Source organism: Lytechinus pictus, chromosome 1 (assembly GCF_037042905.1).
Source record: "Lytechinus pictus isolate F3 Inbred chromosome 1, Lp3.0, whole genome shotgun sequence".
Taxonomy (NCBI): Eukaryota; Metazoa; Echinodermata; class Echinoidea; order Temnopleuroida; family Toxopneustidae; genus Lytechinus; species Lytechinus pictus.
The window spans coordinates 12,712,596-12,734,265 of NC_087245.1; the positions used below are offsets into that span (position 1 = coordinate 12,712,596).

General features: G+C 36.9%; 1 protein-coding gene across 1 annotated transcript; it reads left to right on the forward strand.

The window, feature by feature from the left end:
* The first annotated feature begins 1,283 nt into the window (after window positions 1-1,283).
* LOC129257638 (zinc finger protein 148-like) lies at window positions 1,284-21,670 on the forward strand. Its single transcript, XM_064096301.1, has 5 exons — window positions 1,284-3,641; window positions 4,090-4,369; window positions 6,142-6,276; window positions 14,401-14,570; window positions 14,699-21,670. The coding sequence occupies exons 1-5, from the start codon at window positions 3,556-3,558 to the stop codon at window positions 16,743-16,745; spliced, it is 2,718 nt and encodes a 905-aa protein (XP_063952371.1). The 5' UTR covers window positions 1,284-3,555; the 3' UTR covers window positions 16,746-21,670.

Genomic DNA, 21,670 nt, shown 5'->3' on the forward strand with positions numbered 1-21,670 from the left:
CCAGATAATTATTAACGCATTCAGACCGCCCCGAAACACACTCTTTGGGGAAATTTCTTGAAGTTATGAGCATGCACAGTACTGTCTGGTAGCAGACGAAGAAGCACGCGCTTTTAGCGGTATGATCAGGGGACGGCCGGGCGGGAAATCCGCCTGCGGCCGGCGTAGCTCTAGCACGTACTAACATGACCAACTATACTCGATCGTATGCGCAAATCATTTGTTCCCTTGATCATCTGCAATTGCACTAGATTTCTCTCCACATTGAAATCAAGGCCTTGGTGGCCTCCTCACTCCAGTGCGATGTCATCTGGTATGAAAATGTAGAATACTGGTAAATATCACCCTTAATTCGTAAAAATATTTTTTTAAGAAGAAGAATCAACCGTCTAGTCAAAGTCGAACCCCGGGTCACGTCGCATGAAAAGTGTACGTATGTTTATCGCTGCATATGCACTGGCGCTGGCTTGCTGGTAGGCCTCGCATATCGAACAGCGCGCACGGGCTATGAACAATTCACTTATCGCGGTGATCGATGGGATGCAAGTTCCCGTAGTTTGCTTTCAGATCGCCAAAATACTCACGGAAAAATCCCCATGAAAGTTCTCGTAATTTCGCCAAGTACCTACTATCTAGCGGGTATTTTCTTTCGGGGATATTACGCGTAGTTTGCTTTCACATTACCAAAATACCTGGTATTTTCTGATCGGGGTAAATTTCCAGATCAGAGAATACCTGGAACTGACGAACTTCGAGGCGGTCTGAAACCACCTATTGATGCATTTCTGCATTGTCTTTGGCATATTACCCCCATTTTTACATCCAGGATCTGAGCAGGGACACTTCCCTAATCATATCCAGGCTCATCAAAACATAAACTTGGGCATGTTCAGAAGGACAAGAAACATAAAAAATAAGCTAGTTTGATGATTGATAAGGGGAATCAGTGCAACAACTTGGAAAGAAAATGTGAATGACGAATGAGTAAAATTTTACTTTTTTTTCGTTTAAAAAGTTACATTGAATCAACTTGACCACAGTAGCTTATAAAGTAAAAATAAGTAATGAAAACAAAAATGCAGTATTAGGCATGAATTAGGCATGAAACAGACATGACCCGTCGTCTTAATCATTGTGCATCTCCTGTTATCAAACATGAAATGAACTGTCAAATATTGTATTTTGCCCTTCTGAACATGCTCAAGGTTGTGATTTGATGAGCCTGGTTAGATGATGGAGATTTCCCTGGTCAGATCAGGGAATTCCTTGGTCAGAATGGTCAAAGGGGGTTGATATGCTCAAAAGTGCAGAACACACAGCAGTGCTGCATGCACGCAAACTTGGAATGGGCTGAAAAGCACCACTGTTACATAAAAGACTGTATTCAAAACCACTGAAGCGAGACCAATGAAATTTGTTTAGAAGTTAGAACATGATATGATGAGCTTCCTATTCCAATACATTTCACTGAGAATAATTTTTTTTTTTTGAAGTAATTTAGCCGCATATCAGAGGGACATTTTTTTGGGACGCACTTTGTAGACACACACTCATAATGGTAAAGTAAATAAATTATGCATAACAAACTCAGACACAAAATAATTTTTCCTTTCTTCCACTTTGAATCCCAAAACCTAAAGTGTGCAGGCCCCCAATCCAATTTATTTTTGTTTTCTCTGTTGCAGCATATTAAATTACAGAAAAATACATGTATGCTGCAGAATTAGAGCAATATAAAAAGGGGGAAACAAACAAAAGTAATTTTCAAAAAATACAATACAAAAAGAAAACAAAAATGATTCAAAAGGAGAGAAATAAAACAAACAAAAAAGAAATGAAAGAAAAAAAGAAAAACAAAGAACAGGAAAAAAAATTAATAGAAAAAATTTAGAGAAAAGAAAAACAAAAGAACACAAAAGAAAAATGTATCAAACAAAATGAAAAGAAAAATGGGGGGGGGGATCTAAAGAAGCCATTATGATTACAAATACATTTTTAAAGCTGTGGTAAGTCTTCTGACTGGAATATAATTCAATGCCAAGATAATATTTTTCACTTGCCTTTTGGGAATGGGGCATTTCTATTTCTATATCCTTTAGTTTGTATTATTAATTATTTTTTGGTCAGTAGCAGTAGCAACATATTTTTTAATCAGGCAAAGTCAATGTGAAGGGCAGGGCTTGACATTAGCAGTGGCCCGGGGCAACCAAAAATGAGAGTCCGGCCACCAAAATTCTGTAAATGCCAACACTCGGTGACTCTGTTGGGCTACCAAAGTTTTGATAAATTGTAATGTTTTCTATTGTGTTCAGGCCACTAGATTAGCTTTGCGAGCCACCAAAAAAATGAAATTGATGAATTTGGTGAACCGATCGGACCATAAAAAAAAAGGTAGTGTGGAGCCTTGGGAAGGAGAATAAATAGTTTAAACATTGTCAAAAAATAACAATAAGTAGGAAGCAGGGCAAAAGTTATCTGGAAAAAAAAGTGTGAGAAAAGACCTTCCCTTATGTGCCAAAATATTGAAAAGAAATCCACATTTCATATCAATGGAATGCCTTCCCATAGTACTAGTTTTTACTTTCTCAAGAGTGGTTTAAAAAGTCCTTTATAAATGATAAAGAAAAAAAACTATCTGTTTTTGGCTAGAAAAGACACAGCTTCGAAAGAAACCAAGCATCAACACACATATAGATGCACATGTGGGACTGTAATGTACTCACCTGTGTGTTTTTGTGTGTATTAATTAATTTGGATCGTGATTTTTTTAAGTCAAAAGAGGGGTCAAAATTCCTCCTTTTAATGCTTGCAAATAATCAGGGTACACCAGATTTTAGCAATATGGACTGTAGAAGGGTATTTCATTGGTGTGAAATGTGGCTTTGACTTAGATTTTCAAAATTCTGTGGAAGATTTCTTAGCAACAACATTTTGTATCGCAGCTCCCTGAGTCTGTAGGCTGCGAGCTGCAATGGCTTTAAGCTCATGCCGACCGGCTGATAGCAGTGTTTTAGCGGTGTGTATTGTCATGACTTTGTGTGTAGATCAAATAAAAAGTCGCTTGACGAACTGGCTTGCAATTTGAACTGTAGAAAGTTGATAAATGTGTGAAAAATCAGAGAAAAATTGTGCCACTTTAAAAATTATTGCCCGATTCGGGTCATCAAAACTTTTTCAAAATTTTTCAATAATGGTTGCCCGAGGTAAATTTCTGATGGCCCAGGGCTACCCCTAATGTCGAGCCTTGTTTACCAGTTGTTGTATGTTCGGATGCATAGGTTGTCCCGAAAAAATGGTAATTTCAGGATATTTTGTGATCAATATTCATTACACAATTGAAAGTACTAACAGAAAATATTTTTATTGGGATTCATTGCTCAATTAAATTTTTCAATTCTCACTCATGGGTAGCATGAAGTCTCTTGTATGTCTTAGGAAAACCTTATAGACCCATAATCCTCTGATCAATCAACATCGGTCATTTGGTGGCACATGTACTTTGAAATGCACAAATTAAAATCTGTGTTTGATCTGACTGAAATTCTATAGATATATATGTATATTTTTCACTTTAGGTCGGACCACAAAGACTGCAAACAACTAGAGAAGAAAGAAAAGAAGAAGAAGAAAACCAAACAGAGGTTTGTATATCATTCATTTATTGCTATGTGAAGTTGTTTATGTGCAAGATTTTGTTAAATTTTCATTAGCATATTTCCAAGCAAATCTGAATTCTAGAAGGAGCAAGTTAATTAAAAGAGTAATTATGAATCTAACCAGACCAGATTTTTTTTTGTACTTTTCAATATTGTGGAGGGGGGGGGGGGTCAACCCACCATCATGTGATAAGTACTAAGCAGTCATTCTTAGTATTTCCAGCAAAAGCTACATATACATGAAATGAAAGTTTATGTAAGTTTATATCTTCACAAGTCATGAATGTTATTTAGCATTGTGTTATATTTTTTGCACATGTCGAGCTTTGCTCTACTAGGGGATAGAGGTTAAACTTTGGTCTCACGTTACAGCTGAATAGGGCAGGTATTTTGGACGAGATACATCATCATCTTCCCTCTGCATTATTAACAGACTTGAGGTAGCTGCCACTAAGATCAAGATTCCTGTTCGAACGACGAGTAGAGGGCGTCCTGTATACAAACCCAACATTCTTCAGATCAAGTTGACCAGTGACACACGCACCAAGAAATCCAAGAGAAGGGCAGCACTGCAGAAACAGCAGGATGCCATCAAGAAAATTAAGATCAAAACACAGGAGGGCACCGAACCAGCAGTCACAAAGAGAAAAAGGGGACGACCCAGAGGGAAGCGGAAAGTACCCAGTGACAATGTACCTTATAAGGAGCCGAGGGTTAGTATAATTCAAATAAAAATGCTTTACATGACATCATCAATTCTACTTATTGATTTAAGACTGCTTCCAGGGGGTTAGCCACACATGAGTGCTCTGTAGCTTACTATAATCTTGATATTCATACCCGTGTCATAAACATTATTGAAAATATATTGTCAGGCATGTGAGACTTCCGCATTTCCGCGAATGTTTTTTTTCTTAAATTTATTTCCCCACTTCTTTGCTCTTCTCCGCGTTTTCTATTTTTCCCTCTCTTTTTTCCTCCTATTTCTTCTGTTTTATTCCTCCTATTTCTTCCGTTTTATTGTCAGCCTTGCAAAACATTTCTATTTTTTCCTCTCTTTTTTTCCTCCTATTTCTTCCGTTTTATTGTCAGCCTTGCAAAACAGACATTAAAATATACATATACATGTAGATTTTATGTAGAAATGTACATAATTGAGGCGATATTACTTGTAAAAACGACTGTTGAAATAGTCTAGCAAAAGGTATGAGCTGGTTTTCATCGCATGTGTCGGTGATGTGCAACAGGACAGCGCCGTAGTAGTACCGGCAACCTAGCCGGCTAGTGTTTGCTGACGGCCTGCTCATTTTGCCGAAGTCCTACCGCTTCAATTTCTCTTGTCGAGTGCTCGCATATGATCTCAGCGTTTCAGAATTATATCGGATTAAAATTTTACTTTCTCAACTCAGGATACAAATCATTTTTACAGACATGGAGTACTGATTTGTTCATAGTGACGCACCAAATTTGAACTTATTTTTGAAAGTGCAGTGATTCGCTAATCAATGACTTTGTCACGGAAAGAAGCAAACATGGCTATAGCTGGAATTGTACGGGACACTAGCCGCAGAGTTGTTTGCTGAGCTGAGCTGAGGTCTGCTATATGGATGCGGATCGCTTTTTGAATTATTGAAACTGTGATAATATCAAACAAAGTTGGAACTGATTTTGGAAGAGGACTGATCAAGATCAGGATTTGGTTACCGAATTACTTTTGTCAAAAGTATATGTTCAAACTGCACCATTTGACATACAAAATTAAAAAAGCGTCACGCCAGGCCGTGGGGGGGGGGGGGGACGCCACTTGCCTCTTGGTCGCTCTGCTCCCTCAATTGTTGCAACAAAATGTTTTTCTACCCCACTCACATGCCTGATTGTGAAGTTTGATATGATGGCTATTTGATCATTATCGGAAAATGGTAATTTACACTTTAATCCTTTTATACCTGTCCAATAAACTGTTGTAAGAATTTTTTTATAGTGTGTTTGTGGTGGCCTCGTGCACAGAATCACAATTATATCTTCCAGCATTAAATCGTTAATGATATTACGACGAGAGAAAATTGGTATAGCGCTGCATGCTCAAATTCAACAAGCCATATGAATATAGCTGTTGAAATTGCACAAGGAATGAAGACGAACAATGATGGTATTACAAATGGCTGTTGATCAAATGTTACAGTATTCTCCAAGAATAGTTAAGTTGTTAGCGATCAAGTCATTGAATCTTTGACTCTCGAAAAATCTTTTCATGAGGCTTCTATCAGGTTTAGGATCATGAATAATATATTTTTTTTTTTTAGATAAGAGCTACAAATCATTCATTGTCTGTTATTTCCGTTTGAGACATTTGCTGATTGTAGCAGTATTAAGTATTAAGAAATAGTTGACTAGTTTCCATCATATAGCCAGCCACATTTTAGAGAATTAGGAGCTTAAAAATAGTGATGTTCATATTTATTTTACCTCAATGTCTGTTCCGCAGGAAATGAAGGTTATTTGGCAATCTGAAGATGATGACGATGAATTCTTTGATGATGAAGATGCTGATGGTGATTACATGCCCGCTGGACACAGAAAGTCTTCATCATCCTCTTCCTCTTCGGCATCTTCTCCTAGGGTAAGTGCTACTTTCAGTTGTTGGAAGATAAATGTAATATGTTTGTGTGTGCATACACACTATCTTTAAAAGCCATTTTTTGTCTCACTGGTGAAGCAAAGGGATACTAAAGGCGTCGCTTTTCCGACGGCGGCGGCGTCAACACCAAATCTTAACAGAAGGTTAAGTTTTTGAAATGACAGCATAACTTAGAAAGTATATGGACCTAGTTCATGAAGCGTGGCCATAAGGTTAATCAAGTATTACTGAACATCCTGCCTGAGTTTCAGGTCACACAACCAATGTCAAAGGTCATTTAGGGTCAATGAACTTAGACCACGTTGGGGAAAATTATTTTCAAAATCTTAACCGAAGGTTAAGTTTTTGAAATGACATCATAACTTAGAAAGTATATGGACCTAGTTCATTAAACTTGGGCATAAGATTAATCAAGTATTAGTGTACATCCTGCTCAAGTTTCAGGTAACATGATCAAGGTCAAAGGTCAATGAACTTTAGCCAAGCTAGGGGTATCTGTTGAATTACCATCATAATCTACTATGGTCAACAAGGAAAATTTGTGATCACTCTCGCAAAAAGTGTTCACTAGCTTTCTAGGAAATTCGTGATCACTTTCGCAAAAAGTACTCACTAGCTTACAAGTTCATGAGCTTTCGAGTGCCGCTGCAACTCAAAAATTATCTGATAACGTAGTCTATTTATACCAATCCCCAGGACCGTGCGCATGAACGCGGGAACAATAGGTGGGCACTGATCAGTTGTGTGATTGGTCGGGCGTTTCACCAATCAGTGCGTCGATGTACGGTGCGGCTGGCGATCCGTATATGCAAGTAAGCCTGAGGTATATGCATATACGCCGCGAGTCGGCAATATGCAAATAAGACAAAATTGGCTGGCTCGCTAGTTTCCCGTGGGTGGGGGTTGACTAGCTGAGCGGTCCCTCGCTCGGGGCCGGGAACGATCGGGTCGGCGTGCACTGCCAGGCAAGGGGGTATTGTCGCTCAGCTAGTCAACCCCCACCCACGGGAAACTAGCGAGCCCTTCAATTTTGTCTTATTTGCATATTGCCGACTCTTGGCGTATTTGCATATACCTCAGGCTTATTTGCATTTACGATCACCGGCCACACCGTACATCGACGCACTGATTGGTGAAACGCCCGACCAATCACACAACGGATCAGTGCCCACCTATTGTTACCGCGTTCGTGTGTACGGTCCTGGGGATTGGTATAAATAGACTACGTTATCAGATAATTTTCGTCACTTAATAAAGAGTTGCAAGCTTGTGAACTTGTAAGCTAGTGAACACTTTTTGCGAGAGTGATCACGAATTTCCTTGTTGACCATAGTAGATTGCGAGACAAATGAATACCGTAAGTAACGGTGTATTAACCGCACCTTTTTCTTTGCGGGATATAAGCAAAAGTCGGGGGTGCGGTTTATACACGGTGACGGGTCTGAGCCCGCCCGCGTAGCCCCTCCCGAACATGTAAGAAGTCTGCCAGTTCACAACCCATCGAGTGGCCGGCCGTAGCCGCCCAGTGCAATGTCGCTTAGAGGGGTATGAGCCGCGGGTAATGGGTAGCGATTATTATGATCTTATGATCAAATACTGTCGTAACAAATGCACCCACCTTCATGACACTAATTTCGACTTTATTCTCGATTCAAAGCAGCGAAGTTCCCTAGCTAAGTTCATAGAGACGCCAAGCATTCTCGGTAATAATTTGTCACAGCTGAGCGAGAGCCAAGAGCTAGCTTGCATTGTATTTTGGTTTTAGTGCGACTTAAGCTGGCGCTATTCATTTAATTTAACCCCTCAAAGTCCCGTTTCGCGCCAGCTTATTTTTTTCTTTCCCGTTTGCTTTTCATAAGATACCATGTACACCGTGCACCACGCACGATAGAGACGGCACGAAGCCGTCAAACAACTGGAAAAAATACAAATTTCTTTGTTTCTTGAACCTTCCTGTAATCCTGTATCCAAAATTCATGCTAAGACATCGAATGCTAGACAAATTCTGAAAGTGATTGTGAGGTTGTGATGCAAGAAATGTGAAAGACACAGATCACAATTTGATAAGATGTACTGGTAGTGGTACCGTATCGAAGTTTGAAATGTACATGTACAAGAAAGGCAGTGCTGTGTGTGTGTACACTGTGACTGTGAGGTGAGTGAGTGTGTAAATTGCCAATATTGGCGGGACCTTTCTTTCTTGCTAACATTTGTAGATGAATTGATCAAGAACAGCAGATTTCTGCATACTGGTAATCTCTTTGAATACTTTGAAATCTTTAACTTAGTTTTTGTTTCTTCGTACCTCAAATATGCATGTAAATGTGAGGATTTTTTTTTTTTTTTTTTTTTTTTTTTTTTTTTTTTTTTAGTCCAAAGTTGGGGGTGCGGTTTATACACGGGTGCGGTTAATACACCGTTACTTACGGTACCCTTTAGCGATTATTTCAGTCCGCAATAATGAATCTATTTAGTTTTATGGATCTGATTCATGAAACTTGGACATACAAGTAATCAAGTAACACTGAAAATCCTGTGCAAGTTTCAGGTCACATGATCAAGGTCAAAGGTCAACAAACTTTGGCCAAGTTGGGGGTATTTGTTGAATTACCATGATAACTTTGAAAGTTTATGGATCTAATTCATGAAACTTGGACATAAGAGTAATCAAGTATCACTGAACATCTCATGCGAGTTTCAGGTCATATGACCAAAGTCAAAGGTCATTTAAGATATTTCAAAGTTTATAAAATGTGGATATAGGGCTAATCAAGTGTCACTGACAAGTCTTAGGTCGCATGATTACGGTCAAATGTCATTTATGTCAATGAACGTAGTATTGTATCATTATATGAATGGTGTTTTTTGTGAATAATTATTTTATAATAGTTTTCAAAGTCAGCACTGCAGCTATATTGAATCGCACGATGCAGGTGAGACTGCCAGAGGCACTCCACTTGTTTTTTTTTTTTACTTCTTATTGTAGTTGTACAAATGCAGAACCTTGATTAAAAGGAGATAGTTATGCTATGTGTTATGCTTAGTCAGAATAAAGGACACAGTGGTTTATTTTCTGATCTTCGAAAATACTAATTCCTGGTGATTTTCAAGCCTTCTGATTGATTTTTACTAGTTTTAACTCTTTGTAATGAAAAAAAAAATCAACAATTATGGAGAATTGTTATGCCTAAAAGAATATACATCAGTTTAAGTATGAATTTATCTTCCTAAAAAGGCCTCTATCTCTTTATTGAATCTTTCTACCTTCATTGAAAAAATAAAGTCCCCTCTAAAAAGCTTATGAACCTCGTATGTAGTATATTTTAGTAACTATGCTAAGTTTGGTTAAAATAACATGCATTTCATTTAACAGTGGAAAATTTTTGTAAGTACATTAGCACTTTACATTTTTAGGGATATAAAAATATACAAAGACTTTATATTAAGGACGTTCCACAGTTATGTTTGTGCGCATCATGATGTGCGCATATTTTACACTCTGCGTGCTGACGTCACAATGGATGAACTGGTGATTTAATCATCTGTAGGTAATGTGAGCTGATTTTTCTCCTTCCTGATGTTTTATTTTATGAAGCTAATAAACTGGAATTATTCCACGGACCATTTTTTTATTCCTCTACAATTTCAAAATAGTTTCTCTGTACTGGTGCAAAGTATAATGAATATGACCCCGAGTTTGAATAAATGGAAAAGTGGTTCGTAATTTTTCCTCACATAGATACTGCTTTTGGCGCGTTTTTCGGGTGTTTTAATAAGCAAATTTGCTCTAATAAGAGTGCTGATAGTTTGAAAACAAGCACATGAACCCATATTTTTTATGTTTGCTCCTCTTAGGTATACCTTCCTCTACAAATTTGCAAAGTTTGGTGAAAATGACATGGGTTTTGAATAAATTGCAGCATTTCTTTGTTATTGAAATTTGAAATTTTTGAGGTTGAGTATCTTTCCCGCAATTTCTAAGAACTGAGTGTTGTTAGACTTAATTGAGCAAACAATTGACAGCAATATAGATAGATTATGCATCTTACGGATACAATTATTAATCATATTGCAAAATTTGATGAAATTTTCATGGATTTTGACTGAGTAATAGGGCTTTAAACTCATTGTTGTGATCTCGTGAGGTCTAAAAATGCTTTTGGATGCGCAATTCTTAAGACCATCATCCATTTTGGGTTAACTTTGAAGTTCTATAGCAAGTAATCAAGCACATGGACCCATGTTAATTTTTGCATATTTGGAATATTCAGGTGCTAAAGTATCTATGAGCAAAGAATGGTGAAAATGACATGGATTTTCAATGTTTTGGAGCAAGACTACGGAACCATTCGCATTTTTGACGGTGTTAACAGACTTTTGCTTGTTTTCAGTGCATTTTGGGCGGTTTCAAGCCAACTCGCAATATTTTAGACACTGATAATTTGAAAAAGAGTAGTGCTGTAGCCGAACTGCCGAACCGAACGGAAGTTCGCCGAACTTGGCACTTCCGGACCGAACTGAACCGAACTCAAAGGCCTGGTTCGGTGGTTCGGCAAAAAAAAAATTTAGCACATTAATTTTACAAAGTAAATGCATAACAGCGGGGACTACATATATTTAAGTATAATGGTTAGTGATTGTACACAATAAGAATTCCACACAAAATATTTTTAAAATCCACTATGAAAGCTCCCATCTCGTCTTTGATTGAACTGTTATCAACTTTAGAATATTTTATTAACATGAATATATTTTTTTCTTCATAAAATGAGGGGACATTTGAAGCTAAACTCGGTATAAAAGAGTGGTTGAATTACGTATTGCCGTAATCGATCGTGATCGTAATTGGACCTAATTGTTTTGTATTTAATAAAGAAAAAGGACAAGACATAAATTCATTCCTTGTAAATGACCAAGTATGACAGCTTTGGTCTCGTCTTTGATTTAATTTTTATCAGTTTCAAATTTTTTTATAAACATGAATTTATTTATTTTTTCATAAAATGTGGGGACATTTTAAGCTAAACTCAGTTCAAAAGTGTAGTTGAATTACGTACTGCTGTAATCGATCGTGATTGTAATCGGACATACATGTAATTGTTTTGTATTTAAAAAAAGAAAAAGACAAGACATAAGTTAATTCCTTGTGACTGACAAAGTAATAGTAAAGTATTTATATCACCTTCTGAAATTTCCATATTAATATTAAAGATAAATAAATAAGAGATGAAGGAATGAGGGTAGAAAAAAACAGAAAAGATAAAAATTCAAAGCAAATCAACGCATGTTCCCTGATCACGTTCCGGAAATGGTTGGTAAGGAAAGTTGAAACAGGAAATCCAAACAACCTGCTCTCTGCTGCTATTATAAGGTAATATTCATATTCCGAATTTGAATTGTTATTCCGTTGTCAAAATTTTCTAAAAAGTGGTTTAATAACTGAAAATGAAATGATAAATTATCAGTTCCGTCTTGGTTCTGAAGATCAACGCTGAGTGATTTCACAACACTAAAATACATGGTACAGTGCCATGTACTCATTTTCATGTTGGAAATATGTTTGAAGTCACGTAGCGTCGATCGGGACCAAGAATGGACTGATATTTTATCTTTTTAAAGTAATTGATTGACCAGATTTAACCACTTTTCAGAAAATAGGGACTTTCTAAAACATTTCATATTCTTTGGAATGTGAATTTTACCAGTATAATAACAGTTAAGTGGAGGTTGATTGTCTACTGTTTCAAAATTCCCGATCAACACTTTCCAATCGGAGAAGCTGCGTTTGCAATGACATTGTAATCGATCATGATCATATCTACATGAAATAATCATGAAAAAAAAATATTCTGTCCTTTGTAATTCTGTTTCTGTCCTCATTCTCTCGTTATTAATATTTTTTTTTTTTTTTTTTTTTTTATTCAATTTAAAAATGAAAGTAGAAATGACTCTTATTTTGTTTAAAGATTTAAACAAATAAAAGAAAGTTGTGCAACTATTTTTATAACCATTCTTTTTAGAAACAAAATTTATTATAAATATATTACAGATCATTATTGGGTTTATATGTCCGAGGGTTGGCAATCCTTTATTTTAAATGCTCAAAATTAGATTTGGCATTTATTGCCAAACCCCGAACCGAACCAAAGTTCGGAAAAAAAATTGCCGAACCGAACCCGAACATGCCGCCTGATTTGCAGCACTACCCCATAGTTTGAATGTCTTAACTTTTTTAGAATATATTCTTCTACAAATCTAGAGAGTATGATGAAAATGACATGGATTTGAATGTTTGGGAGCAGAACTACGGAACCATACTTATTTCAGACATTTTGGACGGTATAATCAGACTTTTACTTGTTTTTGGCGCATTTTGGGGCTGTTTCAAGCCAACTCGCAACAGTTTAGACACTGATAGTTTGAAAACGAGCACATGGACCCCATGTTTTTAATATTTCATCGTCATCAGAATATATTCCTCTGCAAATCTAGAGAGTATGTTGAAAATGACATGGATTTTGAGTGTTTGGGAGCAGAACTAAGGAATCATTCGTATTTTAGACATTTCGGACGGTATTTTTTTCAGACTTTTACTTGTTTTTGGTGCAGTTTTGGGCTGTTTCAAGCCAACTCGCAACAGTTTAGACACTGATAGTTTAAAAACGAGCACATGGACCCCATATTTTTAATATTTTAACGTCATCAGAATATATTCCTCTGCAAATCTAGAGAGTATGAAATGACATGGATTTTGAAAGTTAGGGAACAAAACTACGGAACCATTCGCATTTTAGACGGTATTATTAGACTTTTGCATGTTTTCGGATCATTTTAGGTTGATTTCAATATTTTCAAGCCAACTCGCAACACTTTGGACACTGATAGTTTAAAAACGAGCACATGGACCCCATACTTTTAATAATTTAATGTCTTTAGAATATATTCCTCTACAAATCTAGAGAGTATGATGAAAGTAACATGGATTTTGAATGTTTGGGAGCGAAATATGGAACCATTTGCAATTTTGCATTTTAGAGGGTATTAAGAGACTTTTTCATGTTTTCGACGCTTTTTAGGTGATTTTCAAGCCAACTTGCTACACTTGGGACACCAATAGTTTAAAAACGAGCACATGGACCCCATATTTTTAACTTCCCTACACCTTCGATATGCATTCCTCTACAATATAGCCGAATTTGATGAAAATTACATGGATTTTGAAAAAAGTGCAGCTTACAAAATACTTTGTTAAGTTTTGAGTAGATTCACATCTTTGAAGATTTGTTTTTTCAGAGTTTTTGCACCATTCTTGCCAAATGAGGGCACTGCTGACTCCAAATAGATATAGTTTTACCCATTCAAAGACTTTCTCTTACTTTGGTATACACTTTGTTATATATTTCGAAAATTTGATGAAGTTTGATGCGGTATCCACTGAGTAAAGATGACTTAAACTCATTTGGTGAATTCGTGAGGTCTAAGAGAGGCATTATTCTCTTAATTGCGTAAGATTGCATATCATTCAAATTCATTTCATGGTTTATTTATTTCCATTAAAACAGTCATACACATACTGCAGCTAGAAAGCTGAAATGTATGTATTTACAAAGGTATAACAATTGCACATGTAGCATAAACAATAATGTAATAATGATAAAACTAATGGTACATTAAGAAAAATCCAGTATACAATGAAATTATAATGAAAAAATACACTTTACGAGTTATTAAGGAGATTAATAAAATACCGTCTTGCACTGTGTTTAAAACGGGAGGTCCTGCATTTGTATTGCATATACTTTTGTTTATTGCGTAAAGTCATGCTAACAACGTTCCTTTCCGGTAACCAGTTTTTACAATGTGGATTTTTGCTTAAATACGGCGACTTTGAAGACCCGTAGAAAAAAAATAAGCACATGAACCTATATCATTTTTTGCATTTTCATAATGCATAGATACCAAAGTAACTCTCTGCAAAATTTGATGAAAATGACATGGACTTCATTTTAACTGTGGAACGTCCTTAGACTGAATGTTCTATGAGATTTTAGACTTTCGTTATAAAAATCTATCATATTGACATCTTATACTTCTTTTAATGTTTAGGGCCTAGCAAAACTAGCAGCTGATACAGAATTGAGCGATGGTGAGCTGAGTGACCTTTTAACTCCACAGACCAAGCGCAAACCAACCCAGCGAGGAAGAAAGCGTGTGATAAGAAGAGGAGAAAAGCTCCCTCCCAAGAAGAGAAAATATTTGGATAAAACCAGATTAAAGTAAGTTGTTGATCTGTATGATTTAATTTTAAAGCAATCATGAAGTTTACAGTATATGTTGTTAAATTTAAGGCCATGGTTATTATTTGACATGTTAGATGATACATATTTTTTATTTGCCATTTCAGGGGAGAGACTTGGTATCGTTGTCGCATCAAGAAGATGATGAAATATGCCAAGCGATTCCAGTGCAAGATCTGCCTTCTGGAAGTCCGTTTTATTACCCAAGTCATCGACCACATCCAGAACGAGCATCCTGACCAGATTGCTGGATTCCGTACGTCCCTAGGTCCCCACTTTGAAAGATGTGGTCTAACAGTGGTCTGGAGTCTCCCGGAGCTGGATACTTCTTCTTCAAGGAGTACTCCCGGAACAGGTAGAAGTGAGGGTTCTGTCAAGAATGTGACAGATGCACCTGATGATGAGAGTACGTCGGCACTAAAGCTTTCTAATGATAAGAATGGAGGAGAGGATGAGAGAGAAGGTGGGGAGGGATTTCCCATGGGTGGGGGTATTCTGAAGGGTGGTTATATGTCTTTGTTGGTTGGTGATGAGGCAAATACTTCAGCTCGTGTAGGTGAAGCCCAAGAGGGTGATAAAGAACCTGACACCAACAGCAAGAAGGCAGATGAAGGAGACAAAGAGGGTGATGTCAATGAAAGTGGTGATCGAAGAGCTGTTGCTGTTCGAGAAGATGGCCAGACAGATGATCTCTTCAAAGATCGCCAGGATGATCCTCGGGTTACGAATCTCGAGGAGGATGTCGATGTGTTGTATGAACTCCAAGGCTGGGTAGTTATCATGATAGAATGCCCAGACTGTCAAGAATATGTCAGTATATACAGCTTGCCCAAACACCAGTTCCTACATAACAAACCGAAGCAGGAACACGAGTGTGATGTCTGCCACAAAGTATATAGGCGCCTCAACCTGCTGCGCAATCACCAAAAACGTCATCAAGAGAAACCCCCAAAACCCCTTGAAGAAAAGACTTTCATGTGTGAGCTTTGTGGCGATGTTTTTAGAAAGGCGAAATACTTAAAGAATCACCAGCTCCGTCACCAAGGTAACCTTCCATTTGTCTGCAAGATATGTGACCGACGGTTCCTTTTCCAGAGACAGTTGAAACGGCATGATATAATCCATCGAGATGTGAAACCTATTCTGTGCCAGGAATGTGGACGTGGATTTGTACAGCGTTCACAACTCAATGCTCACATGCGTCAACATACTGGAGAGAAACCTTATAAGTGTGACCTGTGTGAGAGAGCGTTCACCCATAATGTCTCTCTTAAGACACACAAGAAGCGAGACCATGGCGTCCAGGTGGGGAAGTGCGCCAATCCTCATCTAGGACGTCCAAAGATGAGCGGGGAGGGTGCACCCAAGACCAAAGGCACCAGAGCAGCATCATCTAGAAAGGCATCCCAAGCAAGGAACCAGACAGTCATCAACAACCCTCCAACATCACAGTATTCAGAATGCAGGATGGTCAATCCTGGTATGAACCATCTCCCACTCGGTCTCGTTATCAACCCTGAAAGACAAGGTATGGATCTAAGCATAGATTCTTCAGACAGCCCTCCAGGGATGGACAGTAACAGAGGAGCCCCCATGCAGAGTAGGACCGCTGACCGATCCCATCGAGAGAGGCAGGCCTCCATGGACAGACAAAGCACAACAATGCACAACATGGACACCCACTCCAGACCCAACCACAGCGAAAGTCATAGCAACATGGAGCATCTAGGAAACCCCCATATAGAGAGATCTGTGATCAACATGGAGAGGCATACTGGAAATGGAGAAGGGAACAACAGTGCAAATAGCGGAGGAAGCCATAACTCCCACCCTCATTTTGATCGTGCCATGGCCATGCCGTTGATTGAGAGATCTCTTCCCAGTCACCTGATAGACAGGCAGGGACTTTCCCCTCCCATTGATACCAGACCAGGCAATGCTCATAGTCACCACATGGATCATCACCACCATCAGGGTGGGATCCCCCTTATAGCCAGACCAGACCTGAACCAACATCTTATGAGGCAAAAGAAAGGGAAGGAATTAGAGATGCCTCCCCATCAGAACAACCCCTCCCATCCACCATATCCTTGGGGAGCATGGGGCAATGTGGGCGAAGGAATGGGCATGAGGTTCCCTGTATTCCCACAATAGACAGAAAAGCATCTAGTAAACAAGGGACTTACATGTACTTCATAGAGCTGTTCTTAAAGATATGCATGACTCTTCAAATGACTGGAATATGAACTGCCAAATCTAAGGCCACAGTTTTCCCTGACAATGTCACAAAGTTTCACTGTATTTTGAAAGATTCAGTCTATTGTTGTAAATATTCTTTTCACTAAAATGTGCGTTAACAGTCAGAATGTTTACCCTATACCTAGTATCAAAATCAATTACGACTAATCAAGAAGCACACTTAGCTTGCCATATTCCAGTTGTTTGTAGAGTCATTCATATTTTTTCAAACGGTTTCTGAAACCCCATTATCTCACTCTGTAGAACCATCACCTATGGTACATAACTGACATACTTTGGTTTTATTTGTTATTGCAAACTCTATTTGTGTGCATTTACATGTAGATTTATTGAGATAAATAGATAGTCTATTGGTTTAGCTGTTGGCCTGATATATCAATTTACACTGCTCTGGAGCACTGTTGGTGATCAAGGTTCTTAAATGGATCAGCTAGAAAAAAAATTGAGGCATGTCAAATGGTTAATTTAGGATGTGTTACAGATTTGCCATTTCAGAAGTAATCTTCTGTTGTATATTGAATGCTGTGGCCATATAAACATAAGAGATCTATGGACTAACTTGAAGAGAACAAGAAATTTATTGTATATGAGAGCCATGTCCAAAAAAAGAAAAAATGAGAAAAAAAGCTTTATGTGTTTCTTCTGTAGCATTTTAAGCTTGGTTTCATGAAAGGCTAAAATTTGTCACTTCCCAGAAAATATCAAAGATTTTTTCTTAATGTTTACATCTGAAGTGACACATTCTAAATTTTACCAAATATTTGTAATCTTTCTTGCCATGAAACTAGAGTTTTTTTCTCCACAGTTTAGTTTCATGCCACATCAGTTTTTGATCATGTTTGTTATTGAACAATTTCTTTGTCATTTTCATTAACAAAGTATAATATTAACTGCATGTAGTGTTGAAAAATAAGCATTTTCTATTGTATATAGTACTGAGCCAATGTATTAACACATAGTCTATGATGCTTTTTACAGATTTATTCAAGCAGCCAAAAGTGGTAAATTGTGCACATATTTGCCAAGTTTCTTTTAAAAGTTGTGTCCCACAAATATATGCACAACAACTGGTAATTGTAAAGTGTATCTTTGGTAAACAATGTGTAAACTAGTGGCAATCAATTGTACTGTACATATTAATTACAATGCGTTTTGGGGCCCTGTTATCATACATGTAGGTCAATGGTCCATAACTTGATACAGTTCACCGATGGACAGAATAATTACATTTTCAGTCATCAAATCTAAAGAAGTATTAAAAGTGTACATTTATGCACCAAAGAATGAGAAAACGAATCAGCAAGATAATACTGCAAAATGAATCAAGATTTAATGCAGCACTTATGAGCTCAAAGCCTTGTTCAGCATTTGGTAGACATGGTTTATGAAAAATTTGCCTGTTTGAGAACTACATAGGAGTCTGCTTTAGCCAACCTCCTCTAAGCTGAATAATCTAAGATAGCCCAACCCCCTGGGTTGATATTCATAATGCCTTTTCTACTGTTACAAGTCTGTTTAAGCAAATTGAAAACCATTTTGTTATAACTTGTGTGACATTTCGTATTTTGTTGTCTGCATGTCATTTGCATACTTTATGCCCTATATGAATAACTTTTTGCAAAAAAATCATTAGTCCAAAAATTTCTGCTTCAGAGATGAAACAGAAGAGGTGATATTTTTACTTTGTATGGAATTGTCAAGGCTTTGATGTTATTGCGCAGCATGTTTTTATCTCAATAAAAGGAAGTACAGTTCTGTTACTACTGACCCATACATGTAAATTCACAAGAAATGTCACCTCATTTTGGAGAAATAAGGCAGCACAATGTAATAGGTTTTCAATTTTATCTTTCATCAAGTAGGTCACACTTGAAATAAAATGAGCGGAAATCATTATACTTGTGTGAACACCTTGAAGTTTCACAGATTTTGTGCGCCTTTGTTCGATTGAGTGCTTTCATTGGTTGTAGCATTTAGATGTCAACTCAAACATTTTAATTGGCTGTTATCTTCGACTTGTAATGCAAGTTATGATGTTTTTCAGAATAGTAAATTGTTAATTAATTTACTTACTCAATCAAATCAATGACAGGAATTAAGGTCTAATAATTATTTTTCACCAAGTGTTTGAACAGTATAAAGGAACTGACATGATGCATAAGTTGTATGCCCAAAATAATGGATTAAGCATAAATTTTTAAGAGCATATGTTTAGACACTGTTTGAATTTGTCTGTAGTAAAACATAGTATTAAGAGTAAGTTATTAGAGTGTTATATTTACATTATGCTAGATATAATATTATTTTTCATTACTGGTGCTATTTTTCTATAAAGAAATTTAAGCTGATAACTAAATTTCAATATATTATTTTAAATATGCAATAATTATGGTGTTGATTATGTTTTTCAAATTAGGTATGGCTCTGATGAATTTGCCATTAATTAAACTGGTTATACTTCACTATTCAAATTTTGCGCAATACAACGATAAAGCAATGAAATATCTTACATGGTGTATGGAAAGTGTCAACTCAATTGGTAATGTTTTGAGAAAGATGTGATATTGACAAAATCAATATTTCACTAACAGATGATCCCTCTTCTCTTGTCATTTTAAAGTCCATCAAATTAGACTCAATGCCACCATTCTGTATGTATTCAAATCAAAGGCTCCTTGTTATAATATAGGTAAAACTAGCAAGCTATTTGGCCTGATGGTGCTGTTTTCCAGAAGCAGTTCAACAGGTGATTCTTAAGTGCCCCCAAACAAAACAAAAACAGGAATGTTTGTGTGTGTGTGGGGGGGGGGGGGATAGCGGGAGAAGAAATACAGAAGAAAGAAGATGGTTGAAAAGAGAGGATGGGGTATGGATTTTTATATCACCCTTATTTTTCAATCAGATAAAAAAATAATGAATTGTATTTCATCTTGCCTCTCACCCCACCAATCAAAACACCCTGGTACTGGTGCGGCTTCTAGGGTGTGGAGTGTGATTTTTTTTTTCATATAGCAGGAGCTATCACTCTTTCTTATAATGATAACTAATAGACAATTTGAATTCAAGAAAATTAGTGTTAGAGTTGTGAAAAGAAATGCATTTGAATATTGAGGAAGTCGAGTGGTTAAATCATGCTGTATGATAAATCAAATATTAGAAATCTGTTGTGTTCATTGTATGGACTTAATGAAATGTCTATGAATATGAAATGTCTATGCCATTTTCCTACTTATAAAAAGTGTGCTGCAGATTTAATTTGTGGGTTTTAAAGTGTTTGTTGTTTTTAAAAGAAAATTAATGGAATTTAATAGAAATGTACTACTGGTGGCATTGGATACCAAATAGATCTGTTATGAAATGTAAATGCGGAACAAAGGGTGAATGGTCTGACAAGTCACTGACTGTATTATGTACTTCTCTATGCTACAAAAGCAAATTGTAGATAGATGCCAATCTGAATATTTCTGCATGATCTTATTTTTGGGGGTGAAGGATAATAATATGTCTGCTGTTCATCCACATTTTGACATTAAGTCTGAGGAATTCATATTTCTAATTGGAAAGCATATAATAGATTATCCTGTGCATCATAAAAGAAGGATAATCAAGTAATTTGCATTATAGAAGAGCATGTCATCAAAGTTCAATCAAAGCAGACCTGTATATGTCATTGGTCACCACATTATGTATTTTATAGGTCTAGCAAATAAATTCAATGAATATTTCTTCCTTTGCAATGTTTTGTCAATGAGCTAAAGCTCTCTCTTGCGAAGTAGTCCAGTGACATTGTAATTATTAATCAAACACAGACAGATGACTTTTTATGTGTGTGGTGATTATTTTATTCCTCATAAATTGTGATTTGCAAGGCGGCAGTACTTGTATGATCAGTTAAACTACATGTATAATTCATACATATACTTGATTGTTAAATAAATCTATATGCGTCTAATATTTAGCATGCAAATATGATTTCTTTTGCAAAGGGAAACATTTTAAAAGAAATATGTAGAAAAGGAAATTGCCATTATAACTTGTTCAAATCATGTGAAATATGTACTTTCATAGTTTTTCAATTGCATCAATGAAAATGAATTTAATCTCATCTTGATTAACCATAACTTTCAAATTAGAATGAATCTGCTGAATGTATATTTGTGTAATACACGTGTAGTTAATGAAATGATATGTGCATGACTGAATTCTAACCATAAGAAGAACAAAATTATGTGCTTTATTTAGAAGGTGTTGTATGCAACCGCGTAGCCAGGATTTAATTTTGGAGGGGGCGGTAAATGCACGCGAAGCGTGCCAACACTTACAGAGCGCGCGAAGAGCGCTCCCTAGGGGGTGGGTGCAGGTAGGGGGAGTTTCCCCCTCCCGCGCGAAGCGCGAAGCTTTTGGTGTTTCATAAATTAAAATGAAAAGGAGCCGTCTCTCTTGTCTCTATTACCTATATCAGCTCCAATTCAGTTGACTATATTGTGATTTTGAACCTTGTTTTCAAAAGTGATTGTGAACGCACAAAAAGGAATACAATGGAGGAAATTAAAATCATAATAAACCCGCGCGAAGCGCGGAAGCTAAAGCGTTTGATCAATTTTTTTGCCATGAAAAGGGTCCCGAGAAAAGGGTATTCTCAAAGATATATTGAATACTTCCCTTGGAAATATCAGATTTGATTACAAACAATTTAGCGACAGTGCATATCTTTAACTCGCAAAACAGAGGAAAAGAAGTGTATATGCAGGGAGGAAGATATTCCTCCCCGCGCAGAGCAATAAAACTCTGAAATTTCAAAGGGCGGACGTTTCATCAAA